Below are 19,012 nucleotides of genomic sequence, written 5' to 3'. Positions count from 1 at the left end.
TTCTTTCGCTTGCGGCAAACTGGAAGGACGATCGCTGAGTGCGTTGGTAATTAAATAAAATTATTTAAATGTAGGTTTCGGAGGTAATTTAATAATATGCGTAATTAATGATTAAGAATTGATACAAGAAAAGTTCTGAGAAATTTTGAATTAGTGTTAAATAAATTTAACTAGTTTAAATATTATAAATTATATATTATTTAGGTACTATAAATTATTAGTATAATTAGTATAATTTAATTATACTAATTAAATTGGTGGTGTCTAATTAGTGTGACAAGTTATTTTAATCACTGTTAATCGCTGTTGCAGTTATTATATTTTTATAATAATTTGGTTGTGAAAATTATTATAATCATCATTCTGGTATTCAAAATTATTATAGTGAGAATTATAATACTCAAAATTAATATAGTCATAAATTTAGATACTAAAAATTATTATAGTCATATTATTGGTATTGAAAATTATTATAATCGTAATTTTGGTACTCAAAATTATTACAGTCACAATTTTGGTACTGAAAATTATTATAGTCATAACTTTAGATATTAAAAATTATTACAAAAATAATTTTAATATTGAAAACTATTACAATCACAATTTTGGTACTCAAAATTATCACAGTCACAACTTGACACATTTAAAATTAATATAATACTAAATCAATCAAATTCAGTAACAAATAAAATGTTATCAGTAGAATGATTATTTCATAATCAACAATACAATTACAATTATTACATACATTACTTAAAATTGTCATTATAACATTAACATTAATTTTATGATGTAACATTATTTTATATATGTACATACTTAACATTTTATGGCATAACTATAATAAATAACAATTACAATAATAATTGTAACAAATCATTGTTATAATAATATTAACTCTTATTTCTTAAATTACTTAAGTAATTTTATTTAAAATTCCTAAACTACTTTCAGTTATTCATATTTATTGTATCATTATTACTTAAAACTTGATGAAATATGATTTTGAATGACAAAAATAAAATGATGGTAGTGTATAAGAGTAATCCATCTGAATTAGTATACAGGGTGTTTCACAACTGGCGTAGGTCCCTGAAATGTAGCTGACGTGATTCTGAGTAAGATTTCCCTTTGCAAAAATGGGATTTGAAACTTCGTTTCTGAATTATTAAAAACGCGGAGCAATCAGAGCGCGAGGATTATTACACGTTGGATTACTACGCGTTGGTTAACTACGCGCTAGATTACCACGCGTTAGATTCCTACGCTTAGAATTACAACGCGGTGGATTACTACGCGTTGGTTAACTACGCGTTAGATAACCACGCGTTAGATTCCTACGCTTAGAATTACCGCGCGTTGCATTACTACGCGTTAGATTACCACGCATTAGAGTCCTACGCTTAGAATTACCACGCGTTGCATTATTACGCGTTGAATTACTACGCGTTGAATATGCACGCGCTAGATTACTACGCGTTGGATATCCACACGCTGTATTACTACGCGTTGTATTACTGCGCGTTGGATTACTACGCGTAGGATTACCACGCGTTGCATTAACACGCGTTGGTTAACTACGCGTTAAATAACCACGCGTTAGATTCCTACGCTTAGAATTACCACGCGTTGCATTACTACGCGTTGGACTACTACGTGTTGAATATCCACGCTCTGAATTACTACGCGTTGAATATCCACGCTCTAAATTAATACGCGTTAGATATCCACACGCTGTATTACTACGCGTTAGATTACCACGCGTTAGATTCCTACGCTTAGAATTACCACGCGTTGAATTACTACGCGTTGAATATGCACGCGCTAGATTACTACGCGTTGGATATCCACACGCTGTATTACTACGCGTTGTATTACTGCGCGTTGGATTACTACGCATAGGATTATCACGCGTTGCATTACTACGCGTTGGATTACCACGCGTTGGATAACTACGCATTATCCGAAGCTGCCGCTCTCGCGTCTGCGCATGCATAATCCTCGCGCTCTGATTGCTCCGCGTTTCCTTAATAATTCAAGAACGAAGCTTCAAACGCCATTTTTGCAAAGGGAAATCTTATTCAGAATCACGTCAGCTACATTTCAGGGACACTAGTTGTGAGACACCCTGTATCCTACTTATTGCAATAGCTACCTATTAAAATCCTGATAAATAAAATAATACATAAATTCTATAATTGACAGAAAGAATTCTGATTAATTTTATTACTAATATAATATTAATTTCCATTAGTGCGATTTTAAGTAATGAAATCATAACCTAATGATACTAAAACTATTACTAACATTACTGTAACCATTATAATCATTATTGCAATTATTATTTATTACACATCAGTCGATTCACCCCATCAAACTCCTAATTAAACGATACAGAAATAAATGTCTACAGCCAATGCTTACATAATTGACAGAATCTCTAAATTCGTTCGTTCGATAAATCGTGTCTGCGAAAATCTCCGAAGCACGATAAGATTTTACATTTTTCCAAACGTTCATCGTTATACTTTATTCTCAGTGTTTTATCCGTCGACACGAGATCAAGATATTTCATTGGAGAACAATGAAAACAAAGTCTTCGTGTCACAAAGACGTTTCCCGTGGATTTCCTCGAAGAAAACGGTCGATTGTCCCCGATGGTTTCCGCAATAAAATTCACGATCCACGTTGATACGCGTACTTGTCGTAAAACAGTATTGGTTGTCCTTCCTCGTATCTTATAGATAGTTTTCTTCGGCGTACCATAAAAGAACGAAACAGTCACTAGCGTTCGTTCACGTGGCTGTCAATCTTTCGGGGAAACAAAGAAACTTTGAAATTTTAGATCCCGCGAACAAGTTCTTTCATCCGGGATAGAAATGATTGACGTTCGAGAAATTCTCTGGCTACGGCGTATCAGCAGAAACTTATTCGACGTTCTTTTATTGCTGTTCCTTCTTACTGCAATTTTTAAGAATCAGCGAATGAGGTGTACCGTATTGGCAAGCATAAATCAGAGAAATGGACATATTCTTTTCGCGGAATTTATGAGAGACCTTGAATATTAAGTTATGTGTGCAGAATGTGTTAAATTTTTACTATTATGGAGGTAAAGATTCGGAGATGCCAAGTTTGATAGGGTGGAGAATATTGAATTTGGTAATTCTGATTCAATTTAATATTTCTTATTTCGAAATTTGACAAGTATTTGAATATTCCAATTAGGGAAGTTGCAGCTTTGGATTTATATAAATTTGCAATTTTATAGTTCTTAATTGTGGAATTTTCAAATTTTTTATTTGAGAATTGGAAAATTTGGGAGAATTAAAATTAATTAGTTTTCTAATTTTCAAATCTAGAAATTTTCCAATCGCGAAATTCATGAAATTTCAAATATATAAATTTCTAGTTCAAGAAATTCCAAAATTAAGGCATTTTTTTAGTACGAAAATTCAAAAATTATGAAATTCAAAATTTTTTGGTTTTTAAAATTCTCTAGTTTACAAACTTCTGAAATTGAAAAATCACTAAATTTTTGAATATTCCCTAGTTTCTAAAATTGGCAGACTCAAAAATCCCCAAATGTCACAAATTCCCTAGATACTAAAATGTCACTAATTCCCTGGTTTCTCAAATTTGCAAATTCAGAAACTCCCTAGTTCCAAGAAACCTCCAAATTTCAAAAATTCCCTAGTTTCTAAAATTGCCAAATTCAAAAACACCAAATGTCACAAATTCCCTAGTTTCTAAAAGTCCCTAGTTTCACAAAATTCTTTAGTTTCTAAAATTCCCAAATTCAAAGTTCTCTAGTTTCAAAAAAATCCCAAATTTCAAAAATTTCCTAGTTTCCTAAATTTCCAAATTGCAACACCCAAAATTATAAAAATCCCCTAGTTTTTGAAATTCTCAAATTCTAAAATGTCCTAGTGTCTAAAATTCCCATATTTCAAAAATTCCCTAGTTTCTAAAATTTCCAAATTGCAAAATCCCCAAATTTCCAAAATTCCCCAGTTTCTAAAATTCCCAAATTTCAAAATTCCCTATTTTATGAAATTCCCAAATTTCAAAATTCCCTATTTTATGAAATTCCCAAATTCAAAAATTCCCTAGTTTCTGAAATTCTCCAATTTCAAAAATTTCCAAGGTTCCAAACAGAAAAGTTCCTATATTCGGAAATTTTGAATCTTCCAAATTTTCAAAATTCTCAAATTTCAAAGTATCCATTTTTGCAAATTTTCAAATTTCAAATTTTCCTAATTCCTAAAATTCCAAATTCTCAAATTTCGCATTCGAGACTTTCCAATCTCCAAGTGCATAAGTTCACCGATTCTCAAATTTTCTAATTTCTGAATTCGAAAATTTCAAAATTCTTTGTTACGAACGCTAAAAGTGCCTAAAACCTGTCTGAACAAATTTTATTACGAACGAACGAATTATTGCACCAGCAACGATCGTCTCCCCGCGAACAATAATTAATGGCACACGCAAAACCATCCCTACCTCGCGATCTTACGTATAGTACTGAAATACCGTCTTCAAACGCATGCGCACTTAATACCCTTGCACTCTCATTAATCACCATTAACAGCATACACCATGTAAAATGTTGCTTCGATTACTGTTCTTGTTTCCTTATCTCGATGACACTAGAACGCAGTAGTAATCTGCAAGTTATTACACATATCGAACCTGGGATACTACGACTGACGTAATCGATAGAGTGTCTATAGATGCACTGAAAGTCGCGACGATTACGCGTTTTTATACTTTTTATATTTCATACAGAGTCCCTTCATCGACGACCCTTCTTGCACCAACAATCGCAAGACAAATATGCTTTCGGGAAAAGCTCCATCGTTGTTTCATTCGTCCACTTTCGATCGATATCGATTATTGAAGAAGCTTTCTTCGATTTTCAGTCAAACCATTAACTTCTACGATGGTGAATTTTTTAGGTTACCAAAGAAAATTATGCGGTTGTAAATGATCAACAATGGTACTTAATTTTTATTTGTATGTTGAGACTATAGTTTGTATTTAGAAAATTAAATAAAAAAATATTAATTGTCGAAGATTATTTTGAAATGTAGATTCGTGTATGTTGGAGTTAAAATTAATAATTTAATTGATAATTTACAATTAATTATTCATCTTTAATAATAATTTGTGTACCTTCAGTGTAACTAATTTTGTGTATTATAATTAAAAACTTGTAAATTGTGATTACTGTTCGTGGCTCGTAAGAAGGCATCTGAGAAGTGCCTTCTTATCTGCCACAGAGAGTTCTTATTGCAACTGTTAACAAAGAGTCTTTTCTTTGTATTAACTAATATTTAATATAATTTAATGTTGACATAGTTTAATAAAATTTAATATAATATCTAAAATAATAAATATGTGATATTTCAGTAATTAATAAATATAATATTCATTACATGTAATAATACTAATATTGAGTATAAAAAGAAATAATGGTTAATAACTACGTTAAACTTTGACTAATATTTTACTCCCTCAATTTTCATCTAATTAAACAACTTCCATTTAATAAAATAACTTTCAATTTCCATCTAATTAAACAAACTTCAATTTTTATTAACCTGATATCGAAATTCAATATTAACGGTTCAGAGTAAAATTTGAAATCTCACAAGTATGATTGGAGAAATGCTAATTAGTACAAGAAAACCCTCCATGTGAGCGAACATAATATTCAATAAAATCTCTCCATTATTAAGTTTCTATTGAAACAAAAGAAAAAAGGTTTATCTCGTATTAAATTTATTCATTCATTTCTGGGAAGATTCTATACAAACTTTCTTAGTGCATTTTTCTTCGTTGAATCAATTTTAAGGGTTGGTTTTTCAATTATGGTTTATACAAGTGAATATGTCTTCTTGACATATTAATTTTTATGGGGTGAGTTTTAGGAGTGTAGGAGTTATTCGAAGTTTATTATTGAGGGTAGATTAGAATGGGTTTGAAGCAAAAATATATGGAATTTGAGAGTTTGAGAATTTTGAGGTTTGGGTATTTGGTGAGGTGGGAAGTTGAGGGGTGGAGAAATTTCAGAGGTGGGAGATTTGGAGTTTTGGAAATTTGGAGATTTGGGGATTTGGAGGTTTGAAGATTTGGAGATTTGGAGATTTGGAAATTTCGAGCTTTTGAGATTCAGACATTTCAAGATTTGGAAATTGGGAGATTTGGATATTTGAGGGTTTGGAGATTTGAGGGTTTGAAGATTTGAGGGTTTGAAGATTTGAGAATTTGGAGATTTTGAAGATTTGGGAATTTCAGAATTTGGAGATTTGGGAATTTGAGACTCTGGAGATTTGAAAATCTGAAAATTTTAGAATTTGAGAGATTTGAAAATTGAAATTTAGAAAATTGGAAATTGCGAATTTGGGGATTTGGAAACTGAAAAATTGAAAATCCAAAAATTTGGGAATTTGGAGATTTGGAAACTGAAAAATTGAAAATCCAAAAATTTGGGAATTTGGGTATTTGAAAATTAAAAAATTGAAAATCCACAAATTTGGGAACTTGAGGAGCTAGAAATTGAAATACTTCCCACACTCCAACCCTTATAAATTCTCAAATATCCACATTTCTAAATATTTAAATTCTAAAATTTTTAATTTACAAACTTGGAATTCTAATTAAACAGAATAACAAAATTATTATTGAAAAACCAACTCTAAACTATTACTGAACTAACCTTAAATTATCCCCGTAAAACTCTATACAATATTTGAAACCCAAAGTACCACTCCCAAAAAAGCCACCTCAATCCAAACTAAACAATCAAAAATTAAAATAAACTATGGAAATACACAACAATTATTACCAACAATTTCTCCCGAGAAAAGTAAAATAAAAAATAACTCACCAATCAATTTCACCGTAGATCCGACGGTACAAGAAAGCTTCTTCGTCGATGATTGCTCGTTCAGCCGTCGATTGAATTTCGATCAAGGTACAAACAGGGAATGGGGTGACTACGATCCATCGAATTTCACTTAATGCTCGGAAAGATTCATCATGTGCGAGAAAACTCGCACGTGCACACACGTGTCCATTCGCACACACACACATACAGAGACACACACGTGTAAATGCCACGCACAGACACGTACGAGAACACACATTATCTCAATTGACCCAAAAAGAAGGCGAGCATTAGGAGGACCGTCTTCGATGTTGGCGAGCCTGCTGCCGTGTTCCCGTGCTGCATTGCGGCGGGATGCTCCCCTGGAACAAAAACAGTAAGTCCTGGATTAGTGTCTGCTCTACACTTCCGGTTCCACTCGCGCAATTCGCTTTTTCGGCTTTTCGTTTCGACGATGGACTTGGATTTCTTTGACTTTGCACCGTTTTCACGGTAATTTCATTTGTTGTTGTTAGAAAGGTTTTGGTATTGATTCAAGTGGATACGTAGATTGATGTGGCAAGAGCTTTTTAGTCATTTTGGAGAATTTTATTGTGGGGAAGTTGATTTGATTGGGTTATTAAATATTTAGAAATGTGGATATTGGAAGTTGGATATATAGAAATATTTAAGTATGGATATTTCAAGTTTCTGAATTTTCAAATTTTAAAGTTACTATAATTTTTAAATTTGTTAATTCCAGAATTCTAAATTTTACAAGTTTCAAAACTTTCGAGTTCCAAAATTTCTAATCTTCGAAAATTTCTAAAATTTCAAAAATTCAAAAACTTCAAAAATTTCCAAATTAGAAAATTTCCAAATTCCAAAACTTCCAAATTCCAAAATTTCCAAATTCCAAAATTTCCAAATTCCGAAATTTCCAAATTCCAAAATTTCCAAATTCCGAAATTTCCAAATTCCAAAATTTCCAAATTCCAAAACTTCCAAATTCCAAAACTTCCAAATTCCAAAACTTCCAAATTCCAAAATTTCCAAATTCCAAAATTTCCAAATTCCAAAATTTCCAAATTCCAAAATTTCCAAATTCCAAAATTTCCAAATTCCAAAATTTCCAAATTCCAAAATTTCCTAATTCCAAAATTTCCAAATTCCAAAATTTCCAAATTCCAAAATTTCCAAATTCCAAAATTAACAAATTCCAAAATTTCCAAATTCCAAAATTTCCAAATTCCAAAATATCAAAATTCCAAAATTTCCAAATTCCAAAATTTCCAAATTCCAAAATTTCCAAATTCCAAAATATCCAAATTCCAAAATTTCCAAGTTCCAAAATTTCCAAGTTCCAAAATTTCCAAGTTCCAAAATTTCCAAATTCCAAAATTTCCAAATTCCAAAATTTCCACATTCCAAAATTTCCAAATACCAAAATTTCCAAATTCCAAAATTTCCAAATTTCCAAATTTCCAAAGTGTCCAAATCTCCAAATTCTCAATTTGGTTGTTTCCTGATCTCCTAAATTCCTATATTCCCCAATTTTCAATTTTTAAGATAACACCATCTTGAAAGAAACGAATATCTATGCCCATAAGTGCCCAAATTATAAACTCGTATACCCAAATCGCAAAGTTTCCAAAATGCCTGTATATCCAAATCAAAAACCTTAAGAATTTTGATCGAAAGTAGATAACCTCGTCGAATGGAATGATCGTGTAATCAGCAACGTCAAAGTGACATCGCATTGGGAATTAAGACGGGCGACTATCCGTCAATCATATCGGATGAAAGGCCCCTTTAAACGGCCACGACAGAGCAGAAATTAGGGCATCAATTAGACGGTCAATTATGGAATTGCATTCGGCAGACATCATACGAGTAATTCAGCGCTACCAGCCGGAATAGTCGTGCCGGGAATGTGGATCGTTACGAGTCAGCGTTTCACCGAAAATATAATTAGTTAACATCGATAATTAGAAGCATTTGGTACGTGGCTCACGTAGCCTCTGCGCGATTTCATACGTTCGTTGACGTGATTAAATATTCCGTTATCACTAGATTGCGGATGTTTATGCATTTATAGCGTGACGCGGTATGGATACAATATTCGGAAATAGCCTCAAATATGTGTTATAATAATAATTGCCACTTCATGTTTTCTCTGACATTGATAGTATTTGGAAACGTCAGTGGGTCATTTCGTTTTTGATAAATCTATTAAGAGAGTTTTATGTTGATGTGTATTTTATGATATTTCACAGGTATGGATTTAATTCAATTATTTGGAACTTATGGTAAATACGGAGAGGAATTTTGGAATATAGGAAATAGAAATTTTCAAACTTTTTAGTTTTGAATTTTGTTGAAACTTGCAGTATAGTAACTTGGAAATTTTTGAATTTTGAAATTTTGAAATTTTGAATTCTTGAAACTAGGGAATTTTAGATCTAGAGAATTTAGGATTTAAAGAATTTGAGATCTAGAGAATTTGAGATCTAGGGAATTTTTAGAACTAAGAAATTTGGGATTTAAAGAATTTGGGAATTAGGGAATTTGGTAACTCGTGAATTTAGGAACAAGGGAATTTGGGAACTAGGGAATTTGAGATTTAAAGAATTTGGTAACTAGTGAATTTGGGAACTAGGGAATTTGAGATTTACAGAATTTGGGAACTCGCGAATTTGGTAACTAGTGAATTTGGGAACAAGGGAATTTGAGATTTAAAGAATTTGCGAACTAGTGAATTAGGGAACAAGGGAATTTGGGAACTAGGGAATTTGAGATTTAAAGAATTTTTGAAACTAGGGTATTCAGGAACTTGTGATCTAGAGAGTTCTTGAAACTAGGAAATCTGAGGTCTAGGGAATTTGGGATCTATAAAATTTGAGATCTAGAGAATTTGGGATTTTGAGAATTTGAGATCTAGGAAATTTTATACATTTAAAATTTAAAAAAATTTCAGATTAAGAAATTGCAAAAATTAATAACTATGTTAGATTACACATAATTATTTAACTCCATTAAATATAAAGAACCAGAAAAGAAAATTTCGCAGACGAAGAATAGCTTATTCAAACATAAGGTGTTAGCTGGGTCCCCCCAAAAAAAGCCAGACTCTGAAAGAAAAGAATGGTGTCGTTAACTTGCGTAGAGGCTGTGCTCATCTCGCTAGGAAAGCGAATGTCTTCTTAAAAAATGCAAGGCAGCTCCCCTTTGGTTGCCGCTGTATAGAAGGACCGACGAAGAATAAAAATGAAGACAATAACAAAGGGTTTAAGAAATCTGGTCTCGAAGGAAATCATCTCATCTTACAGGAAGCTTCTGCGAATCCTCGAGGTCGTATCCGACCACATACTCCTCCGCCCTTTTTTTGCCCTCTGTTGTCTTTTTTCCCCTCGCCCTCTTTCCCGTGTTCGAAGAGACATTAAAGTCTCTGGGGTTAAAAGAATGCCGCTTTGAAATGGATCCTGGATGAAAAGGGCGAAGCTACACGTTGTTTCGCTGACGTGTTTTGGACAAATTTGTGCAACAAGATTTGATTCCGGGAGCTTTTCCCTTTGAATACGCTTTTATTCTGCTACACGCTTTTGTCGCGCTTGTGGAGAATTCAGATAAATGTGATTCTTTTGGCGATACGGAGTTTTTGGTGATATGGTCATGTTTGGAGTTGAGAAGTAGGTTAGCAAAGTGGAAGATATTGTTTGAGCGATACGTGGATAACAGAAAGGTTTCGCAAGATTACACGTGGATTTCGAGCTCACTGGTTTGAGAGTTTAGGTGTTTGGGAGGTTTGAGAGTATGGGGAATTTATGAGTGTGGAAATTTGAGGCGTTTAAGGATTTCGCGAGATTGAAAATTTCGGAGTTGGAGAATTTGGGAATTTGGGTTTGTGGGAGTTTTAACTTTGGTAATTAAGGAATTTGTGAATTGGGAAATTGGGAACTAGGGAACTAAAGAATTTAGCAGCTATCGAAATTGGGAACTAGCGAGATTGGGAATTAAGGAAATTTTGAACTAGGGAATTTTAGAACTAGCGAAATTGGGAATTAGGGAATTTGGGAAATTGGGAATTAGAGAAATTTTAAACTAGAGAAATGTAGCACTGGGGAAATTTGGAAGTGGGGAATCTGGAAACTAGAGAAATTGGGAACTAGGGAAATTAAGAACTAGAGAAATTTGGGACTGGAGAATTTGGGAGCTAGCGAAATTGGGAAATAGGGAAATTGGGAACTAGGGAAATTGGGACAGGTGAAATTGGGAACTAAGGAGATTAGGAACTAGGGAAATTGGGAATTACAGAAATTTGGAACTAGAGAAATTTGAAACTAAGGAAATTGGGAATTGGGGAGATTGGCAACTAGGGAGATTGGGAACTAGGGAGATTAGGAACTAGGGAGATTAGGAACTAGGGAAGTTGAGAACTAGGAAAATTGGGAATTACAGAAATTTGAAACTAGAGAAATTTGAAACTAAGGAAATTGGGAATTGGGGAGATTGGGAACTAGGGCAGTTGGGAACTAGGGCAGTTGGGAACTAGGGCAGTTGGGAACTAGGGCAGTTGGGAACTAGGGCAGTTGGGAACTAGGGCAGTTGGGAACTAGGGAAATTGGGAATTAGAGAAATTTGGAACTAGGGAAATTTGAAACTAGAGAAATTGGAAACTAGAGAATTTTCTAACTAGTGAATTCCGCAATTAGGGAAATTTTGAACTAGGTAATTCTGGAACTAGGTAATTTTGGAACTAGCGAAATGGGGAACTAGAGAATTTGGAATATTGGGAATTAGAGAAATTTTAAACTAGAGATTTTTGGAACTAGGAAAATTTGGAACTAGAGAAATTTAGAACTGAGGAAGTTTAGAAGTAGGGATTGTGGAAACTAAAGAAATTGGGAACTAGGAAAATTAAGAACTAGGAACTGTAAATTGTTAAATTTTGTTTACACTCTTTATACTTGTACTTTTAATTTGTTTTTACATACCCACGCTTTTATTGGTTTCACTTAAAATTCTGTGTATTTTATTTCTCATTACACACTGCAGTTTTGTTTGAATTCAAATCAATTTCATGTCCATTTAATTTAATCACATTCAACTGTCCCTGTGTTATGTTAAACGTTTTCATGGAAATCAAATTATCCTCCATATTTTAAATTCGATTCGATCATTCCGATTAAATGTTGTTTCTATTGTAATTGTTTCGGTTGTTAACAAATGAAACGCAATCACCGCGCAGTTGCTATCAAAATTAATTTAATTAAAACAACATTCAGAGCGTGAAAAAGTAACGATTTTGTGATCGGATTTTCAAAGTTAAACATAAATTATAAAAGAACTTGTAAACTAAATTATGAAAGTACTCATTTTTACTGAATTAAAAATTAAAATATGGAAAACGCAAATTTAAACTGAATTTATAAATTTCAATTAAAATTTCAATTAAATTTCATAGAATTTTAAAATGAATTGCAAACTTAACTATAAATTTATACAAATTTTAAAATGTGTATAAAAATGATTGATAAAATGTCCGACACAAAAGTATTGCAAGCTAATATTTAATAAATGTTCATTTGAAGCTTCCAATTTAATAAAAATGGAACTTATCACGAGAATATTCATCCAAGCAATAAAAATGTTCCACATATTTAAAATGTTCGCAGTTAAATTCTTAATTAATCATTCCTATTTGATTTCAGCGAAAGTATTTCATAAATCTGTCTTCCTTTCATTTAATACAATCTTCCGTACATTCTTCTATAACACGCTAATCAAATGTGAGTTTAATTAACGTGATTGCAGAAACCTAATGAAATCAAATGTGAGACAAATTATCATAATTGCAGAAAATTAAATCAGCGTTCCAATTTTTAATTTAACTTAATACAAAGTATAACAAAGTTTGAAATTCAAAAGCAGCAGATATTAAAATGCGAGATTTCTGCTCGGCGAACAACGCACTCGGATAATGAACAAAAATGAAAGGTTATTATGATTATCTGTAATATACGTTGATGTATAATTATTCATAATTATATAGACATAATACTTTGCTGAACATTTCACATCATCATTAAATTTGCATTGGACGGGACCCGAAGACCGGGCATGAAGTAAAGCACTAAACTATTTGAAATTCAGATTAGTATCTCATGTTTGATACTCCCAAGGAATTATAAAATCCGTGTACACAAGAAATTTTGTTACGCGATCACTAAAACTTCAGTTGCTTTACGGTCTTCACATTTTCTCAATTTCTGACATGAGAATATTTTAACTTCGATAATATAATCAGGTGTATAAAGTTTTAAGTTTGCAAAACATTAGGTTATTAAGTTAAGAAGATTTCATTTTTGCAAGTTATCAAAATTTAATTTTCCTTTGTGCAGTTTCAATATGAAAAATCATAACATTTTCTGATTTCGAGGAGGATTGCAATCACATACTGATATTTCTTGTTCAAATTACCGACTGCCGGTAAAAAAATTAGAAACTATTTTATAGAAAGTTCACTGAAAACAGAATTACCAAAACTTAAACAAAAGTAATACAGCAACTACAATAAAAGAAACCTTCAGAATTAAGCTATGAAGAATTGGACATACTGCAGAACAAAATGGCCGTACTCTTTTCAAAACAAAATGGCCGTACTCGTTTCAAAACAAAATGGCCGTACATTGCCTCGCAGTGACAACTAAACAAAGCATATAAATATTATTTCTGATACCAAGTTACACGTTTAAATTTGAAAGTAAAGTATAAAGTGGATTTTTATGGCCTTCCAACAGCTGCATCGTGTTAAAAGCGTTCTAAACCGTGGCCAGAAGGCGTTGATTCTTGCAAGCTGGAATGAGTCGACGAATTCGCCGATTTCAATTCGCTCGACGCTCTTAAACCGTTGAATTCCACGAAGGAAATGAATATTTGTCGGTAATTGCTCCATGTTCAGCAGAGTCTTGGTTCTTACGAACCATTTGATACTGTTCGCCATCAGCGAGAAAGTTTTGGCCGGTGTTTTAGGGAAAAGACATCGGCTACCTGCGGTACTTCAGAAACTCTGTGATAACTGTTTTTCTCGACACTGTTGGCAAATCGCAAGCTCTAACCTTACTTTTATAGGTATTTTTCATTTTTAATTTAATTATCAATGACTTTTTGTGTGGGTAATCCACTTTTTGAATTTGGAAATTTTAATTTGGAGTTTCGGGTTTGGAAAATACTTCATTGTAATGTTTTTAGATTTCAATATTTTTAAGTTTGTAAATTTGTAAATTACCAGGTATCTAATTTGAAATTTGCAATATCTAAAACTGCTATAATATATTTTTGAATTTTCGCAGCACTGAGTTATGGAATTTACGAACTTGTAAACTTGTAATTTTATGAGAACTTATAAACTAATAAACCAAAAATAAAATTAATCAATAAAATTTCTAAATTGCAAAGTCTAATTTGAAATCTTGAAACTCCGTGAACAAACCATACATCTAAATTCTATGATAAATATACACTGACTACCTAAAATCCTTTTTCATATATTCCTATTAGCACTACCATAAATATGTCTCCTTAGAATACAAGAATCTCCTTTCCATACAAAATAGATAGACATCGTTTCATTTGAAAATCATGCGCCGAAAATTTTCGCCTGAATGTTTAACCTAAAAACAGATTAAAGTAAATGTAACATCATTTCCGGATCGTCCGCGATTTCATTTGCGTAGTAAGTTCGCCGGCAAAGTTCTGTCTGGTAAACCGTGGAATTATCATTGAAAACATAGCCGAGAAACGAGTAAAACTTTGAACGAGCGAAATTCTCATCAACTCCGGTTCGCGTCGGCATTCAGATAGGAATTAAACTTTCTGACATCATTGAATGACCACGAAGTACCATTAAATCGTGCACCAAAGACGATCTCTCCGGCCATCTGTACGATGAATCAAAAGTGAACGAGGAAAGCTGTCGCAAAGTGTCTTTGAAATCGTGCGACACGATCGGGGCTGAAATACCAGAGGGGTCGTTTCAAAACCACCAAATTTCCGCTGTTTCCAACTTGCTACGCGGCTCGTTGGAAAACCGTGTAATCTTCTAGCTCGTAATTAACGCCCCTGGCTCGATTGACCGAAAAATATCGGATTACCCGGCTTGTTACTGCCGCGCAAAGTTTTAACGTTCCAACTTTCAATCGATTGATTTATCGGATATGGAACTGGCTCTAGCCGTTGCGCGTTTCTCTTGTTTAGCGTTATAACTTTGTGTTACGGGTTTAGGGATGTGTTAGTATTTATAGGAAATAGATGTATTGTGTATGAAAATGTAGAAACTTTGGGACTGAGGGAATATGGTATAGGGAGATAGGGAGATATAGGAAGATGCAGAGATATATGAAGATATAGGGGGGCGTAGGAATATTGGGACGCATAGAGGGTTTTGGGAAGATATAGAGATATAGGGGTATAGGATTACTGGGAGGTATAGAGATATAGGGGTATAGAGTTACTGGGAGATATAGAGATATAGGGGTGTAGGTTACTGGGAGATATAGAGATATGGGTGTATAGAGTTACTGGGAGATATAGAGATATAGGGGTATAGAGTTACTGGGAGATATAGAGATATAGGGGTATAGAGTTACTGGGAGATATAGAGATATAGGGGTGTAGGGTTACTGGGGCATATAGAGATATGGGTGTATAGGGTTACTGGGGTATATAGAGATATGGGTGTATAGAGTTACTGGGAGATATAGAGATATAGGGGTCTGGGTTACCGGGAGATATAGAGACATAGGGGTATAGAGTTACTGGGAGATATAGAGATAGAGAGCTATAGAGTTACTGGGAGATATAGAGATAAAAATTATTGGGAGGTACAAGGTTATAGAAAGATATAGGTTATAAGGTTATAGTGGTATAGGAATATAGGATTATTGGGAGGTGTCAAGGTTATAAAGAGATATAGGACTATAAGGTTATAGTGATATGAGGATATAGGATTATTGAGAGATGTTCAAGGTTATAGGGAGATATAGAAATACAAGGTTATACTGATATATGGACATAGAATTATTGAGAGATGTCAAGATTATAGGGAGATATAGAAATACAAGGTCATACTGATATATCGACATAGAATTATTGAGAGATGTCAAGGTTACAGGGAGATGTAAAAACACAAGGTTATACTGATATATAGACATACAATTATTGAGAGATACAAGGTTATAGGCACTTATGGGTTTATAAGGTTATAGGATATAGGATATGCATATAGGGATTATAGGGCTATAGATATACTAGGTACCTAAGTATCTAAATGTCTATGGATTTAAATATCTATCTAGGGACAAAAATATACAGATCTGGGTAGAAACGATATGGGAAAAATCTGAGAAATAACAAATTTAAAAATCTGTGAATGCATAGAAAAATTTGAGATATGATATGGAAGAAAAAATTTGAAAACTTAAAATTTTCAAGTGACTGTAACTTAACCTTCAAAAATCGAAAGCAATCAAATCTTCCTATACTAATCTTATTCTTCCCATACTAATCTTCCTCTTCCCATAGTAATTAAATTAAAAAGAAGTATCTTAACATACACCGAAATAAAATATCCTTCACACCAAATAAATTTAGTCCATTCCTTATATCCCTGACAATGCCTCCGAATTAGCGGAACTTCAGTCCTATTTTCTTCATGGTCGCCACCGGTTAACTGTAAAGCGTCCATTCGCTTAGAAACGCTTCATTTCCGGCTGGTCTTCGACAGGAAGTTGCTGATCCTGCTGAAATTAATTTAACCGTGAAACGTGACAGCCAACGAGTCACGGGGTTTGATGCATCCACGGAAGTAATGCAGCAGCCACAGCTTCAAAGGCCACGTCCCGACGCCAGTAATTAATGAAGACGAATCTGCTACCTTCGTTTCGTGCTGGATCCGCTCGCTGAAAGATTTGTCCTCCTATGAACTGTATGCTTCCTGATGAATCACGGTTAATTAAAGTGAATAACGAGCGTAGAATGCTTCTTTCCTGTTCGTTTGTTGCCTATCGTTCGAATTCTTCATCGTTCCTCGCCAATGGCGTAACGAAAATAACCTCTTTTCTTCTGTTCCGTGGAAAAATTGAAGTTCCTTTTTCACTGCAGAAGTTTTCTGCTCAATTTTTATCTGTTCGCTTGCGAAGAAAAATGTATACGAAGCGGAGGAAATAACCGGCTATTCGGTGTCGGAGTGATCGATATCGGTTTCGAATTTGCCGCGCTTTCGGGCGCATGCGTGCTTTTTAACTCTTCGAAACTAATGCACTTATTTTGATATATTTTTAATTTTAATAGCTTGTAGGAAGGCGGTGGAATTAATCTTTGATTGTAGGATGATTCTAGTAACAATTTTGTAAATATTCTATACTTGTAATAGAAAATATAGACGTATATTATTAATTTAAAAATAAATATAGTATCACTGTATATTGGAAGAAGACTAAGAATATTGCTAAACTATAAAATTTTAATTTTAATTTATAATATATATTAATTTTAATAGTTTTAATTATTCATACGTAATATTAAGTGTTATACTTAATATATTGTTTAATATAAAATTTTTAATTTTGTGTCTGCTTAAGTTTTTGTCACTGCGACAATGTATGACCTATTTATAATAAAAGATTGTTTATGTGTGCAATAACTAACGTCAGCAGCAGCTGATATACCTCAGAATTTCAGTACGTAGATTTCACTTTGAAGTCAGTTATGTTCGCGTGCACTGTATGGTTATAACAAGGGACTGTTGTTGAAATCTACCCGGTTACTACAATATACTTTGGTGTGCGTTTGACTTCTTGGGTGCAACAAGCATCTTGAATTTCAGGATTATTCAAGTTTGCTTCGATGCTTCTGGTATGTAAATTTCCCAAATATTCGGTGGTATTAAATCACTAGTTCATGCAAGTTCGTACGGACTTTAATTATCTAGCAAAGCACTGGTCACACCTAGGCGGTATTAGAACAATAAATCAATCGCAAAATCGATTTCGTGCGAATATTTTACTAATCAATTGTTTTCAGAAGCAGTATAAAATAATGAAAAAAATTATAAGTAATAATTTGAACTAATAATTCAATCGTGACTTGAAATTTTATACAACAAATCTGAATTTCAGTAAAATTCACTGTCGACTAGTTTTGAGGTTAGAAAAGGGAATATTTTAATTTTTTTTATTTAATTATTAATTTTTAATCATTTTGCTGTTTCTAATTTCTAAAGAAATAATCATTATTTATTCTTGAATATTATCCACTTTTAAAATTTTAGCTTGAATATCATTCAATGTAAATAAAATTGATAACAAAAATTAAAGAGTAAATATTAAATAAGTAAAAAAAAAAGAACAGTAAATATTATTAGCAAAGTGTTGAATAAAAGAAGATAGCCAGAATTATAGACAGTTTTGTTCCCTGCATCCCTTATCGCTCGTTATTCCCCATTGTATATCATCCCCCTTTCCCGTTTTATTCTCACCCTATCTGGCCGGTACTCCGCTTATCTGTGTACTTGACTCTCTTTACTCTCAACTATTTCTCTCAGTCCCTGTTCCTTTATCGTCCTACCTTTTTTTCCACTTGAAAATGCGATTAAAGTGGCCAAGGAACAGTGGATAATTGTCTTTAGCGACTTTCTACCAGTTTTACCCTCTATGAGGGCTTTAAATTAATTTCGTTTTCTGCGGTAAAGAAAACAAAATTACACACTTCTTCACTTGTAATGATTGCGTTTATGAGGACAGATGAGATGGACTTTCTTGTGAATGGTGATAGTACGTTATTTTGGAAATGGGTAACGAGGAGGATCAAATAAATTCATACGGTTTGTGAATTCGTACTTTTGTAAATTTATAGGTTTGTAAATTTGCAAATTTATAAATTCTGATTTGAGGAAGTTGTCGATTTGTACATTATAATTTTAGGAATTTGTAAATTTGTAGATTCTAATTTTAGGAATCTCTAAATTTATAAATTCTAATTTGAGGAAGTTGTCAATTTGTACATTATAATTTTAGGAATTTGTAAATTTGTAGATTCTAATTTTAGGAATTTCTAAACTTGCAAATTGTAATTTTACGAATTTCT

At 32.9% G+C, this 19,012-nt stretch overlaps 1 protein-coding gene across 5 annotated transcripts in view; it reads right to left on the bottom strand.

Moving 5' to 3' along the window:
- The window catches only part of dpr1 (defective proboscis extension response 1), a 491,277-nt gene that overhangs the window by 14,534 nt on the left and 457,731 nt on the right, over window positions 1-19,012 (bottom strand). For 2 of the 5 annotated variants that reach the window (XM_076534438.1, XM_076534441.1), the window contains exon 6: window positions 6,890-7,251. The exons of 2 other annotated variants lie outside the window; for them this stretch is intronic. In XM_076534438.1, the coding sequence (XP_076390553.1) occupies window positions 7,148-7,251 (104 nt within the window). In that variant the 3' untranslated portion in view covers window positions 6,890-7,147. Of the gene's footprint in view, window positions 1-664; window positions 4,935-6,889; window positions 7,252-19,012 lie in introns of those variants that run through there. One more of the 5 variants, XM_076534440.1, reaches the window with a different exon arrangement.

The sequence above is a fragment of the Megachile rotundata genome, chromosome 8, assembly GCF_050947335.1.
Source record: "Megachile rotundata isolate GNS110a chromosome 8, iyMegRotu1, whole genome shotgun sequence".
NCBI classification, from domain to species: Eukaryota; Metazoa; Arthropoda; class Insecta; order Hymenoptera; family Megachilidae; genus Megachile; species Megachile rotundata.
Note: the sequence above shows the minus strand (reverse complement) of the source record. Positions and strands in the feature narration are given on the sequence as shown.